General features: G+C 36.3%; 1 protein-coding gene across 1 annotated transcript; it reads left to right on the top strand.

Moving 5' to 3' along the window:
* Positions 1-6,481: 6,481 nt before the first annotated feature.
* LOC120087574 (SUMO-activating enzyme subunit 2) lies at positions 6,482-14,804 on the top strand. The gene is made up of 11 exons (XM_039044388.1): positions 6,482-6,822; positions 6,919-7,008; positions 8,103-8,186; positions 8,272-8,490; positions 9,171-9,272; positions 12,288-12,746; positions 12,863-13,092; positions 13,448-13,541; positions 13,640-13,822; positions 13,903-14,000; positions 14,168-14,804. The coding sequence occupies exons 1-11, from the start codon at positions 6,790-6,792 to the stop codon at positions 14,502-14,504; spliced, it is 1,929 nt and encodes a 642-aa protein (XP_038900316.1). The 5' UTR covers positions 6,482-6,789; the 3' UTR covers positions 14,505-14,804.
* Positions 14,805-16,022: the final 1,218 nt, after the last annotated feature.

Consider the following 16,022-nt stretch of genomic DNA (forward strand, 5'->3'; position numbering starts at 1 on the left):
GAGTGCGGATACTATTCTCCATGGAGTTAGCTGGCCAAACATCGTTGCCAATGCCATATCAGTCTACCCACACAGGTATTTCTTTAAAGGATTTAGTTAGGGAACTTTCTAATCGCTCTGGTGAGTTTGTGCAAGAACATCCCTACTATTATCAAGAACCCATCAATTTCTAGCACAACGACCTCTATTTCGAACGTGAGATCAAAGCTGAAATTCAGAGTTTAGTGACCAAATCGTCCAGATCGCAGAATAAATTAGGAAATTGGAGGAGTCTTATAAATCACCCTCCGAGGAAGCTGAGGTGAGCAGCGGCAATATGAGCATAGATAATCCCACAGAACAGACAATCCCTTAAATTTTTTTAGCAAGGTAAGGCGTTAGATTATTTAATTTGTGAACGTACTAATGATTTTTCTAAGTGCGCAGGAAATCATTTAGAGCCATCCCACATCTATGGTACTGAGCTCGATCTTGTGATGGAATATGCGTGGACATTCAAATAACGGGGTTTATCTTCTGCCACAATAAGAACGAGTTAGTGAGGTTAAGTATGAGTATGGGCTTAATTTAGAAGAATTCAGGTAAAAGAGTCGGAGGCTCCCAAGCCTTGCCCTATTCTTTGTACCGGTATTCCTCTTATTTTTGAATTTTTCTCGCCTTCACCTCATAAGTCAGTTGAGTTAGAGTTTTTATTTTTTGCAGAGCCAGTCCTTGTGTCTTTTATTTTATTTCCTTTTACTAATATGAAAAATACCAGAATTTACCTGTCTGGTTCTCTTCAAAAGATGAAGAGCCTAGTAGTCGTACCGGGTTATATTGACTCATCCAAGAAGGGACTGGAGAAATACGAAAATTTCTTTGTGCTTTGATAGGGGACAGGTCACATCGAGCAATCGACGTTAAAAATTTGCCCTTCCAAGAGGGAGCCAGGTGATAAAATTTACTGCTTTCTTTATTTGTTTTCTAGATCTAGTTTCTTTTTATTTTGTTTTGTAGGGATGACCTAGAGGAGAGGAGCATTTTTTTTAGGCGAGCCTACGACCACTACCATCCCATGCGCGACTATGTTTTCAGGGGAGGTTTTCTATTCCCTTGGCTTTATTTTCCTTGGACTTAGATTAGAGATACATTGGGGAAAATGTATCGTTTTAAAGTTGGGGGTGGTAGTTATATATGCATGTGTGGCAAGTCCCTGATCACTTGAGCTTGGACTTTATGGTTAAACTGTTGATATGATTTTTATGATACATGTATTGTGATGATGACTTTATGTGATAGGATTTAGATAACTCTCTCTTTGATCTGTTTAGGGTTCACAGATGTATGCACGATTTTGGACTAAATTTAAATTTTTTTCTTGATTCCCTTGCATATTTTGAGCACATAGCCGTCTTATTTGTGGTTTTGAATGCTTAGGATTGGATTATTTGGTCCATACACTTGTTGTCACTTCGAAAGGTCTAGGTGAGGGTTGTTAAGTAACTGAAGCTCAACTTAGTAATGCATGCTTAGGTTTTTTCCAAACTCTTGTGTTGTAAAGTAAAAGCCTGTTGTATGCTAATTAAAAGGGAAGCATGTCGTAGAGTAAAAGAAAGTTTGTATGATATTTTTGAAGGGGATTACTCCTCTTTCTTGGGTTATGATTAACCTGGGGCGGCTATGACACTCGTAGTTTCCCTCTGAGCTAAAGTACCCCGAGGAATGAGTAAGCTTCGACACCTTATTAAAAGACATTGCTTGTAGTTGGATGATTTGTATGACACTCGTGTGGGCAAGCGAAAACGAAGTTAATGTGTCTAGATAAGGTTTCCTCTTTCGTGTGTATAAAGGTGAAATAAATAATAATAAAAAGGGGGGGGGGTTGGCTTGCTTAAGTGTTTTATTGCCACCTTGAGTCTAGGGAGTTTAATGATTGATCCTCCGAGCCAGAGTAGGGGAAAAACGAGTTGAGGGCTGAATAAAACTTTCCCAAGCTAGTAGCGACCTAGATAGGATTGGCTAAGCACACACACATGTGGAGATAGAGAATTAGTTTTAAATTTCTTGATTAAGTGCATGCATTTGAATCACCCTTTCTTTCAAAAGAGTTTGTTATCTTTAGCCTTGAGATCCGAATCGCTCATTTGCATCATAAGTTTCATACCTATATTTTGTTCTGCCTTGCTCGAGACGAGCAAGAATTAAGTTTGCGGTGTTTGTTAGCTCTCAAAAAGAGCTACTATTCTTAGCTTAATTTAGACTGAGTTTTATGTGTTTATTGTCTTATTTTGTAGGTCATGCACCGAGGAGGTAGAACTAAGAAATTTGAGTCAAACAGGACTGATTTGAAACAATTTGGAGGTGATTTGAGCAGCCAGACTTCGAAACAGTGAAAATCACAAAACTGCCATTGCACTGTTATAGCGTTGCAATGCTTTACCTTGACGCTCTAAGGCAGAATGTGCTGCGTTGCAACACTATTCGTATACATGATGTCTTCCATGTATCCATGTTAAGGAAGTATGTACCAAATTATGCTCATGTGTTACCAAAGCAACCAGTACAGTTAAAGGAAAATCTGACTTATGAAGAGGAACTAGTAGAGATCCTTGACAAGAGAGAGCAGATGCTGAGGAACAAGACGATACCTTTAGTAAAGGTATTATGGAAGAATCATGGAGTTGAAGAAGCCACTTGGGAGGCTGAAGAGCAAATGAGAAGTAAATACCCTCAACTATTCAGTTGATGGACTTGAAGCAAAATTCAAGGACAAAATTTCTTAAGAACGAGGTAAATTGTAAACCCCGAACACTAATTTCCCTACCTAAGTAAGTTAACTAATATGATTAATTAAGGTTAAGTATAAGTTAATGTTATGTTTGTAGGGAAAGCTTGAGGATGGTTAAAGAAGGAGGAAATGTTCTTGATGCGTTGATTTATCATGCGATGAAAGGATGTGTGGAAGCGTTGATTTATCATGTGATGGTGTGGATGCGATAATTATGAAGTTTTCCTAATAAAGCCCAAGTATAAGCCTTCTTAGGGTTCTGGTAAGTCCAGGGTTGAACGCAGGGATTACTAAATAGATATGTGACAGACTCTCTGATCTTATTGCGATGGTGGTTAAAAATTAGATAATGATTTAACTTTGATTTTCTAATGCGATGGAATTAAATGCACAGTGATGAAAGGGTGGTGTTGTAACAAATATGCGATAAAGGGGTTGAGAAGAGGTTTTGTTAGCATTTCTTAAGATATTGTACAAGTCATGCGATCATGCTATACACAAATATTAAGCACTACATTTCTCAATGCATAATGACACATTTCCTATGTCTAGGATGCATGTGATGTGTATAGAATGCAGCAGATAGAACTTATTTCTAAGTCTCTACTCTTGCTTATGCGATCTAATCCGACTCTCTCAAGCCTAGATTTTGTCTTTAGACTACTCTCTCAAGTACTCCAAATGATGAATGAAGCATACATAAGACAAGATGATCGCATAAAGTGCACAACTTAAGTCATGCTAGCTAAGTACTTCTCAACCCATTCACAAATTTAGCTACTCATGTACAGTGTGAAGAGGTTGAACATAAATTGAAATGAAGTTTCCATTATTGCAAATAAAGCGTTTAAGTACAAAACAATAAATGATGTAAGTATCAAGCCAGGTAAGCAATGCCTTGTTTCCTCTGGTGTTTACACTACTCTTATCACTTTAATTCTTTCCCAAGTTATAAACTCTTGTTCTTGCAAGGGTTTAGTGTCTCTCCTCCGTGCTATTTTCGGTAGTCTCTCGACCTCTCTGAAAATTAATTTCTTCTTAAGAATTCCTTTCCCTTCGCTTAGTAGTCTTGCTGGTTTAGTAGCATTGGGCATTTATAGACTTCCAGACAAAACAGTTCTTCTCACTAATGATTGCGTGGATGGGCAACATTAATTTTCATACCCTGTTGTGTCGTCTGATAGTCACCAGAAGTTCAATGAATTTGCAACGGTATGGTCTTCGAGATCGTCAACTGAATTTTTTATTTGACCGTTATCGGCTTTACGTCCCATCACGTTTTATTACATTAGGCCACCGCCTTTATGTATTTCCAGGGTTTCTCTAAGCAAGTTAAGGATGTCAGTTAGGCAGTAAGTGCCACAAGGGGTTGATAATTGCTACCGTCACATTCTCTTTCGAATTAAGAAGGTAATCTGGGAGGGGATATGACAAATGAATTGTGGCCTTTTGCTAATGTCATCGTCCTATAAAATTACCATTTATCCTTCTTCCTTTTGCAACTTTTTCTTTCTTCCATTTTTCTGCATTCTTTCTTCTTTCTTCTTTCCTTTTTTTTGTTTCTTCTTTCTCCCCCTTTAGTCGTCGTCTTTTTCTTCTTCCCATCATTCTCCTGCATTCTTCTTCCATCGTTCTTCTTCTTCCTTTGGTCAATTTTTTTCTCTTCCTTCTTCGTTTTGCAATTTTTTTCTCAAATAAAAATTGTAGTTGTGTCTGACAAGACACAAGTGGAAAGAGAAGTGTGAGAGAGAAACTAAAAGAAGAAGTGAAGAAGAATATGAATAGAAGAAAAAAAATCGGAAAAGAAAATAATAGTTGTATCTGATGAGGAACAAGAAAAAATAGCGAAAAGCTTGAGGCAGGAGAGAGAAACGAGATGAAGAATCTGAACAAAGAAAAAAAATTGAAGAAAAAAATTGCAATTGTGTCTAATGAAAAACAAGCAGAAGGAGTGAGAAGCGGGAGAGACTAGAGGAAGAATCTGAATAAAGGGAAAAAAAGCGAAGAAAAAATAATAGTTGTGGCTGATAAAGAACAAGAAAACAAAGTGAGAAGCAAGAAGGGAGAAGTGGGAGGAAAAATTTGCATGAAGGAAAAAATCGAAGAAAAAGTTGTAGTTGTGTTTGATGAGAAACAAAAAGAAGGGGTGAGAAGTGAGAGTAAGAAACGATAATTTGTTTGAGCGCCAGGGTCTTGCACACGGTTTGGGGACGAGATGATAATTTCGCACGCGACCAATGTAAGTATAAGGCCATTTTTCAAATAAATTTGAATCTTGGGCCAGATTTCATTTGCCCCTTTCCGTACAAAAACCCCAATATTGAGCTAATGATACGTTATTTTGATTGTCTTAGTTTAGTTTCTAAACTTTGAATCCAAGTTGTAAAACTGACTTAATTGATAAAAATTATGCTATTTGAATCGAACGTTTTTATTGGGGCAAAATCCAATATTTTTATCCTATTGATCTTGGATGCATTGAATTAATAACACACTTTTGGATGCCAGTTTTATAGTTGGAATTTGATTTTAATTTCATTGTTCGCTATATGTGGTTGGTAAATCTATATATCATTTCAAAAATTAGTTATGTTGATATTGATTGGTGTACATTTAGGACCCATTTGGATTGATTTAAGAAAAAAGTGTTTTCGAAAAAAGTTCAATTTTATTTAAACACTTTTGATTAAAACTATTTAAAATACACTTCAAAAGCAATTTTTGAGTGGTTGCCCAACACTACAACGTTTTCTAAAATAACTTATTTTTTAAATTAAACACTTGAAAATGTATTCCAAACACACCACTACTATATTTAAGAACTTATGTTTTACTTTTCTTAATTTGCCCTCTTTTATGTTATTTGCTTTCTTGTTTAATTTTGTTAACCCATACTCCCTAATTTTTTTTTTTTTCGTTTTCGTTCAACATCATTGCCACATTTTTGTGTGTGTTTTTTAATTCTTTAGCATTCAAAGTTTTTTTTTTTCGAATATGCATTGTCTACCATTTTTCTACTTCGGGTACATTTTCTTTTTCAACATTTTTTTTTTGTTATGATTAGAAGTAGCTAGGTATTACACTTCCATTTTTTTTTATTTGTTTAAGGTATCAAATCTTTTTCATTTTTTTCTCTTCTTATCATTTAACATGAAATTATTTTTTTAAAACCTTTGTGTAAGACTGAGACCTAGATTGAATAAAATACAATTTTAAATAGTAGTTATAAAAACGTTAGAAATAGGTTTTTATTTCTAATAGAAGTGATTAACTTTTATTTTAATGTTTTTTTTATTATAAACGTAAATATTATTTAGTTTATTTGTTATCTTACTATCAAATATTTAAACGAAGAGACAATTTGAAAACTTAATAAAAATAGTTTTGAAAAAATATATTAATTTGAATATGTTTTGAGTAACACAGTATTTTTTATATAAATAAAGAAAAATTATCATCACAATATAACACTTCTTTTCCATATTTTATATATATACTATATATATATTATTATTATATATTATATTATATATATTTCATTTCCAACTAGTTCAAAGCTATTAGCCAGAATTGGAAGTGAATTATATTTAAAAATCATACATTTTTCCAAATATATTTTAAGAGACATACATGAATTACGAAAAAAGACGAAGAAGCCGACAAGTAGTTGGTTGAAATTTGCTGAGCTCAACCTAACTTCGAATCCAAAATCCAAACACCCAACGAAGAATTAAAATTAAAAGAAAATGGAAAAGAAAAATATGGCGAAAGCTTCAGAGTTGAGAGAGTTCAATGCTGACTTCTTTTTATATGTCTTTTCCATTTAGTATTTGGCGCTTCCTTCAGCCGCCCTTCCTTGCGAGAACCCCATTTGTGCGATTTTTTTATAATTTTTTTTCCCACTACTATACCCGTTCGATTCTTCCCAATCCCAGATTCTACACCCAAATCCCCAAAACCCCTTGTAAGTTTATGGTCTTCCTCACTTGTTTGCGTCTTCTCTGAGTCAATTCCCACTTCCAATGGCTTCCCAGCAGCAGTTATCCGCCATTAAGGTATTAACCCTTCAACCATTTCTCTTTTAAGTAGCCTTTTGTCACTCAATTCGACTGTTTTTTGGGCTTATCTCAAATGGGTCGTTGTGTTTGTAGGGCGCTAAAGTGCTGATGGTTGGTGCGGGGGGGATCGGCTGCGAGCTTCTCAAGACTTTGGCTCTCTCGGGGTTTCAGGACATTCATATTGTAATTGGGTTTTTTCGTTTTTCTTCCTAATTTTTTGGTTTGAAGTTCTTTGTTGAGGATCACTGTTTTTGGGTTTTTGTTTTTCTCCCAATTTTGCTTCGTTTGTGCTTAGAAATTTCGACTTAGGTGACTAATATATTGGCACTTTGGTGGGTTAGGGTTTAAATGGGTTAATATGATCGCGCCCGTGAAGCTTGTGGGTGGAGTGGACTATTTGTGTTCGTCATTCTTGTCTTTTGTTTTGCTCGTAGAAAGACGTTTATTTTGTGTTCCCCCCTTCGGGGATGCCCAACCAATACTGTTATGTAAATTCTCCGTGTAAGGTTTTCCATGAAACTATCTTACGCAAGATAGGAATTGTTAGCATTTTAGTAATTTCGTTTTGATGGTAGAATGTTACATCTTCCCCTCCAAATGATTAAGGGGGTGGAAAGAAGAAATTCTTGTACTTTTAGAAGCATCATGTTTAAACAGTTTAGTGTTATGGCACTTCATCGAAAAGTTTCTGATCTCGCTGTCGAGAGCCACCTATTTTGAAAAAAACTAAGTTGTGACTGCTAAGATTTAAAAGATATTTCTCCTCTTCTCGTTGGTAGTGACCTTTATCTGAGGGGATGCTTGAGATATTCTTCTCTTTATGATTGATGCATTCAGGTTCATGTGTAAATACTTCAAATTTTGAGAGGGGTAGGTGGCAGGAGCACCTGGCTCTGCTCTGCCCAACGTGTTGGCTGGACGGTTTAAATTTTAATAGTCGATATATCTATCTTGATAGCAGGTTACTATTATCAATTAATGTTTGTTATTTCATTGTTTTTAATATTGTATTGGTGAAATTTTTTGTTTGGAACCTCGACTGTATCAATGCATTTTTCTTTAAATTGTAAGGGCTGATATATATTATATGTTTTTCAGTGTACACTGAAATTGTTGAAGATCACTTTTAAGAGGTTTAAAATAACAATCTTGCATGTGGACTATGGTGTTCATTGACTATAGATTTGACTTAGGCGTGTTTTTTACCCCATAGACTCATGTGCATTGCTTAATACTTGTTTGCAGATAGACTTATCAAAATGCATTCTAATTTGCAGATTGACATGGACACCATAGAAGTGAGCAACTTAAACCGACAATTTTTATTCAGAAAATCCCATGTAGGGCTATCAAAGGCTAAGGTGAGGAAATTTTCGTTTTTCAACTGTTGGTGGCAATGCAGTTTCTGTCATTGAACTTGACAGATGCTCAATTTTTTTATGCTAGGTTGCTCGGGATGCTGTCTTAAGATTCAGACCTCATGTTAGCATTACCTCATATCATGCAAATGTCAAGAATCAAGAATTTAATGTAGATTTTTTTAAGCAATTTAGTGTTGTTTTGAATGGACTCGACAACTTAGATGCAAGGCGTCATGTGAATCGTTTGTGCTTGGCAGCTGATGTTCCCTTAGTTGAAAGTGGAACCACTGGATTCCTTGGACAGGTGATCTACTTATTCAAATATGTTTGACAAGAAGCTTTTTATCGTGAATGGTTATGCTTATGCATATGAAACCTATCACATCCTTATAATCTTTTTTGTACTTTTAGTTTCCCCTTGGAAACACTGCACAACAGTGTTTGGTGAGGTGAAAAGAGTGGAACCTGTTTCCAATGGAGTACTTAGTTTTTGTGCTTGTTTTTCAAATGTGATTTATTATTATTATTATTCTTTTTGTAATGCATCTGCCTTGCTATTACTTGAACTATGTATGATATAGAGTCTGGCTCATCAAAACTCATTCTATTTAATGTTCAAAGAACTTTTACAATTTGTTAAAATTGTGGAAACTAAACTGGTCAATTATTTTTCACGGATCTTCAAAGAGAGATTTGTGGTAGTTCCTCCTGTTATGTTCCAAAGTGAGGTCCAGGTGATCAAAAGTTGGAACTGTGTGAAGATTGGAGCTGGTTCTTTGAAGAAGGCGGTAATAATTATGAGATTGAGTTGGGCTTGGGCAGATGGCTAAAATGCCAATGGTCACACATACACACACAGAGTCGATGAGTTGAATACTACTCCAACCTTATTTTCTTTTTCATCTCTATTGGCTGGATGTCAATGTGTGCTTAGTCATGGTGTTTTTTCCCTGCTTGAACTATTTAATTTCAACTTTGGCCCAGGTCACAGTCCATGTCAAGGGAAAAACAGAATGCTACGAGTGCCAGCCAAAACCGGCCCCAAAAACATATCCTGTCTGTACCATTACTAGTACTCCGTCAAAGGTACTAACAAGCGTTATGATCTATATTGTTGTTTTCTTCAGTAATCTTCTCAGAGACCTTACATTATTCATTTATTTTCTTTCTTGTTCTTGTGGTTGAAGGGTTTATTACGTCTGATCAAGCTGTTACACCAGTTTTGTTTTACCCTTACTCAATTATAAATCTGAATTGGCGTTTTTGGGTTAATTAGCAATATACAAATTATTGCAAATTCATGATAAGCGACGTGGATTAAAAAATGGTGAGGGTTGGAGTGACCCAATATTTTTGTTTTTGTCTTTTATTAAACAAAAATTTCATCGATGAGATGAAATTACAAAAGATGATCATATCTAATGGATTACAAATAAAAAAACTTCTCCAATTGGTCATAAGATTAGACAGACTATAATTACAAAAAGGAGAGATCAATTTACACCAACTTAGGGATTAGAAAGTAATAGATTTGAAGGATGCATGGTAGTCTTGTTCCTTATCTGTAAAGGTGTGTGAGTTTCGTTCATGCCAAGTAGACCATAGAAAAACACAGATGAAGTTCAGCCAAAGAATCTTCTTCTCCCTTTTGTATGGGTGGCCATGGAAAAGGTAGGAAAGGATGTCTCATGAGTGTTGGGGAAGGGTTGTATGCCATCCAAAATCATCAAAGATGAAATTCCAAAATAATCTGGCTCGATCGTGTCGAAGGAATAAGTGTGTGTGGGATTCACTGGCAGCCTTGCACATGATGCAACAATTTGGAGAGATGAAAATCCACGTTGATCGTTTTTGCAGATCGTTCTGTGTTGAAGCAAGTGTGACTCAATTTCCAAATGAAAAACTTCTGCTTTTTAGGATAACCATTCCAGATGGATTGATAAAGAAATTTGAAGATCAAATCACCTTTAGAGGCCAGAGGAAGTGGAAGGGATTTGGCAGAGAAGACCCCATGTTTCTCTAATTTCCAGCACCAAACATCAGAAAAAGTATTTGCATGGAAAGATTCATGAGCATGGGAGAGGATAGTCCATTCATCAATTTCTTCATCCTTCAGATTTCTTCTAGGAAAAAAATTCCAGCATCAAGTAGTTGGATCCTACATATCAGCAATCGATCGATTTAGCTTTTGTGATATAACAAATAATGAATGGAAGCTATCTTTTAAAGAAAACTCCCCCAGCTAAGATTCTGCCCAGAAGCTAGTAGTGCTGGATTACCAATTTTGCAAGAGATTGGCAAAAATGCCAATTACCCTCAACATTGTGTATGTATCTGCAGGGACTGTGGAGGTGCTCAAAGAGGCGTGACCCGGTTTTAGATCAAAGTGAGGGGAGCCAAATTTAGCAACAATGACTTTCCTCCATAAATTGGATTGCTCTCCATGAAATCTCCAAATCCATGTAGCCAATAGAGAATCGTTTGTCTGCTTAACAACAACAACAATCCCCTAACTGCCTCCTCAAAGGGAAGTTTAACATTGTCCTATCTCAAATTGTGTGCCTCCCTTGTCTTTGGTTCCCTTCCATAGGGATTTCAAGTCTTTCAATATATCACAATTCACAACTGACGGATATAGGAAAAAGAGATAAGTAATATGTGGGGAGATTGGCCAACACAGTTGGATAAGGGTCAAATGGCCTTCTTTGGATATATGAGAGTGACTTAAAGAGTGAAGTCTTTTTTGAAAATTTTCAATGATAGGGACCAAAAGGCTGAAGTTTTAGGCTTCCCACTGAGAAGCAAACCCAAGAATTTAGCCAGCCAACTACCAACATTAAAACCCATCCTAGCTGCCAAGGTGTCGATGGTAGATTATTCAAGGTGAATCCCAAGAACTTGGACTTTTGACAATAATATTTAGCCTGGAAGCAACTTCAAAATCTCTAATCTAAAAAGAAAATATGTATTAATCAAGCTCTGGTTAGCATAGGAGAACAAATTTGTGTCGTCAACAACTGTAAATGAGTAATGAATATCTATTATGAAGTCTTCCTCACTTCCAACCTTTTAACGGTGTCTCTAGACTCTGCAAGAAAAATCATATGGCTCAACACGTCCATAACAATGGTTAATAAAAGAGGGGAGAGGGGCTCACCTTGTTGAAGTCCTCTAGATGCAAATTCTCCCACTGGCTTACCGTGAACAATAATGGAGGAATTTCTGGATGAGATCCTGATACACCTTTATCCATCTCCTCCCTATTGGGCCAAAACCTTCAGCATCAAGAATTGGATAAAAATCCTCCACTTTAATGTCATTTTTTTTCTTAGGAATAAGGCAAATGTATGTGTCATTGACATTGACATTAACGATAGCATTTTCAAAAAAATCCTCGAACACCCTTTTGATAGCATCCTTGAGGATGTATCAGGATTTTTCTTGAAAAATTCAGCAGTGAGTCCTTCTTGGTTTGGTGATTTATCAGCACCCAAATCACTGGCAGCAAAGTGGATCTCTTCTTGTGTAAAAAGCAGTTTCAAGATTCAATTTTGTTCCATAGAAATAGGGCTTCAATTAATAGTCTTGAGAGAATTTTTGGTCATCTTGAAGAGAATATTTCTTCTGTTATTTCTAGAGAGGATTGTGCGGCCAATTGCATTGCCTTCATTGATAATAAGTTCTACAGACTCGAGAGGACTAATATAATAGCTGAGTTCATTAAAAAAAGAAAGAACTAATATGAGGCTAAGTGACTAGGTTGTAATTATTGACAATTGATATTAACAAGGTCACATATTTTTATAAGACAGCCATCTCTGTAACTAATTAAAATTAATGAGTTTACAACTAAGAAATCCTAATATATCAGTAGATCATTCAACCATGAACCAACTCATTTACTACACTCAAGAATTGGGCAGCTCAATATTTGAAGAATGTATGATCATAAGTTCATAACTTGACTACTTATCGTGGCTCATCTTAGGTTGTGTAGCCGCCCCCCTCCTCTTTTTTTACTATTTGTTTAAGCGAAGTTTAATACTATGAGTTTCTGCTTTTTCTATTCTGCAGTCTAATATGGTTGTATGGACTTTGCAGTTTGTTCACTGCATCGTTTGGGCGAAAGATCTACTTTTTGCGAAGTTATTTGGAGATAAGAATCAAGAAAATGATCTAAATGTGCGTTCAAGTGATCCTGCAAGTTCATCAGATCATGCTGAAGATATATTTGAACTTAGCAAGGACGAAACTATTGAGCACTATGGAAGAAGAGTATTTGATCATGTATTTGGGTACAATATTGAAGTAGCTTTATCTAATGAAGACACTTGGAAAAATCGCAATAAACCTAGGCCTATTTATAGTAGGGATATCTTTCCTGACGAACCAACTAAACAGAATGGAAATGCAGACAAAAACTGTGCAACTGATGGCCAATCCTCAATTTCTGCTATGACATCTCTAGGCATAAAAAATCCCCAGGAGATATGGAGTCTTATGGAAAACTCCAGAATCTTCGTTGAGGCTCTTAAACTTTTTTTCACGAAAAGGGAAAAGGTTTGGTTTTAACTTCTTGTTTTATGATTAAAAACCTTTAGATTTCTTGATCTCCTTGTGGCAGCAAGTCTTAGGTCTGTGGACTTTTTAAACTTCATTTGGGGTGTGTTATGCAGGATGTTGGGAACTTGGCTTTTGATAAAGATGATCAGTTAGCTGTGGAATTTGTCACTGCTGCTGCAAACATTAGAGCTGAATCTTTTGGTATTCCAATGCATAGCCTTTTTGAATCTAAAGGCATTGCCGGTAACATTGTTCATGCCGTTGCAACAACCAATGCAATAATTGCTGGGTTGATTGTGATTGAGGCAATTAAGGTGCTGCAAAATGATGCAAACAATTACAGGCATGTGGAGTTTCTTCATGTTGCTATGAGATTTCATATCATGTTCTGTTTTTAATCTTAGTTATTGTGGTTTACAGATGTTTTATAATAGATGCTCTGGAATCTTGTTATGTGGTTCATTATTTCTGTGCTTGTACATTATTTTTTGGAATCTTGTTTTGTTTATGTGGTGCGTTGTTTCTGTGTTAATATCGTTTTACATTTGTGACAACACCGTATATGTAGAATTTTATTTCCTATCAGAAGTGACATTTGAATTTCACCAAAATTTTGAGAAAGCAAGAATGATTGTATCGAACTTCTTGTTTGTCTACTGGTTCTGTTGAATCTTATCCTGTCTTGAATGCGCTTGTAGGATGACATATTGTCTTGAACATCCTTCAAGGAAGATGCTTCTAATGCCAGTGGAACCTTTTGAGCCTAATAAATCCTGCTATGTTTGCTCTGAGGTACTTTCTATGTTTTTTATCCTTGTGTTTTGTTGGGTTATTTTGTGGAAGTCCATTGCAGATTTTTACTTTACTCGCATATATCATGATGAAAACAGACACCGCTATCACTCGAGATAAATACGCATCGTGCAAAGCTGCGAGATTTTGTTGAGAAGATAGTCAAGGCCAAGCTTGGGATGAACTTTCCACTTATTATGCATGGAGCTGCCCTTCTTTATGAAGTTGGCGATGATCTTGATGAGGACATGGTGGCAAACTATACTGCAAACCTTGAGAAGGTGTGATTTTTTCGTTAAATGCATTAATCATTAGTTTTTTTGCCCCATGAAAATTTAGTCCTTGCACACATGTATTTCAGGTACTGTCGGAACTTCCTTCACCTGTTGTTAGTGGGACTATATTATCGGTTGAGGATCTCCAACAAGAGCTTAGCTGCAGTATCAACATCAAACATAGGTATTTCAACTTACTCATTTTTGCACATACCTTTTGATGTTTTCAAATTTCTCTTGTATTTGGAAGTCAAACTCAAATAGGTAGCCCCATAGAAGAAGATTGATCTTTATAAATCTCCCCACCAAATAGTTGAGTTACTTTTACAAGAATCACAAATATCTGTGCAGAGATGAATTTGATGAGGAGAAGGAACCAGATGGTATGGTTCTATCTGGATGGCAGCAGACTTCACTGGAAAAGGGTGATACCAGCAATACTTTGGGCAATGGAGAAAGCACCTCAAAATCGTTGTCCTCTGCGATGGATGCTGATAAGAATGACGACTCAGACATTGTTGCATCTGGAAGAAAAAGAAAACTGGATGAGGCATCTTCGGCTGTCGATATATCAATTGAAGCTAATAGCTCGAAGAAACCTGAAGTGCTTGATGACGACGACGACGACGACCTTGTCATGCTTGATGATGGGGACTCAGCTATCAACAAGAAGAAAAGATTGCAATAATTGCTTCTTGGATTTAACGGAGGAATGCTAACCTAATTTTGTTCTGTTAGGAAGAAATGGTGATTCTTTAGGTGCTTCATAATTTTTCTTAGATCTTATGTGTAATCCTTTTTGGAGTTAGGCGCATCAATTGGTCTCTCCTTGCCCCATCTTGTGAGTTCAGATGTAGCAGAATGTTGTTATATTTCCAAGCATCAAATTTAGAAGCTAGAGTGATTGTAACACTAAACAGAAGTCTCAACCTTTTGGAAACTTATACTATCTTATGACAGTAATCAATCAAAAATATATTTTCAACAATTATCATTAAGCTATTGACAAACAATGAATTACAATAAAAGAGACCCAAGAAACAAAGTTGAAGAAAACCTAAAAAACTCCAAAATCTCAACTTTCAAAGTTCACAACTGAGAATAAATTTGCCGTGGAAGATGGCCCTTGGCAAGGATATGGAGGGAATTGCATCATTTGGCACATGATTGACCTTCCGTATGATAAAAAGGACAGTATTAATATCAATACAGAAGAAAAAGCATCCAAATTCTTGCTCATGTGTGCACTTCCCCTTTTAAAATTGCAATTCCTTCCTACTGTTATCGAATAGCAACCAATCCATTTGTGACATGATGGAACTTGCCAATGTGATTTGAAGATATTACACAGAGAACAGGGCTGTGAGAGCGCAGTTGCAGCATAGAGAATAACAAGGATGTGTTTTAAATTGTCTGAGATGGAGGAGACTTATTAATGCTAAATATGGCTGTCCTTTAAATACTCACGCCCGGGTTTTTAAGCAATCCAAGGGCTCTTGGACACATTGCAAAATAAATGGCTCTTATCCATACTAATATTGCTCATGTAATTGGCAATGGCGTTTTTACATCCTTTTGGAATGACACTTGGGTCGGAGAATCACCCTTAAAAACAGCCTATCCCTGATTATATGCAATCTCTAGACATAAGGAAGCTTCCATTGCACAGTGCTGAAATTCGGATTATGAGTCTTGGGACCTTGGGTTGAATGGACTATTCTTTCCTCCTTGCTCGTTGCCCCTAGTTACACCACAGTAGAGGATAAATGGAGATGGAATCCGGAAAAATCTGGGCAGTTTACAACTAAATCTCTCATCCTTCACCTTGCTTCCAGTGGCCACGAACATAACGCTTTCCTTTATAAAGATATTTGGAAGGGTCCAATCCCAAACAAGATTCGGTTCTTTCTATGGGAGGTTAGCCATGGTAGCATTAACACTGTCGATGTCCTCATAAAGAAAGACTCCTTGGATTGTAACTGCGTCCAATTGATGTGTCCTATGTCGCCATTCTGGTTTTTTTGGGACTTTCCACAATCATTTTGGAGAAGATATTATCTTGTTATAGTTATAATATGGTCTTCCCATATGAACTTCCTCTTATCCTATTAAATATGCTTTCTTATTGGTCACCCTGTCAGGGATGAGATGGAGATTTCATGGACTTTCCTCATCAAAGGCTTCTTCTGGCTCCTTTGGAACAAGC

This window comes from Benincasa hispida, chromosome 10 (assembly GCF_009727055.1).
Source record: "Benincasa hispida cultivar B227 chromosome 10, ASM972705v1, whole genome shotgun sequence".
In the NCBI taxonomy this organism is placed as follows: Eukaryota; Viridiplantae; Streptophyta; class Magnoliopsida; order Cucurbitales; family Cucurbitaceae; genus Benincasa; species Benincasa hispida.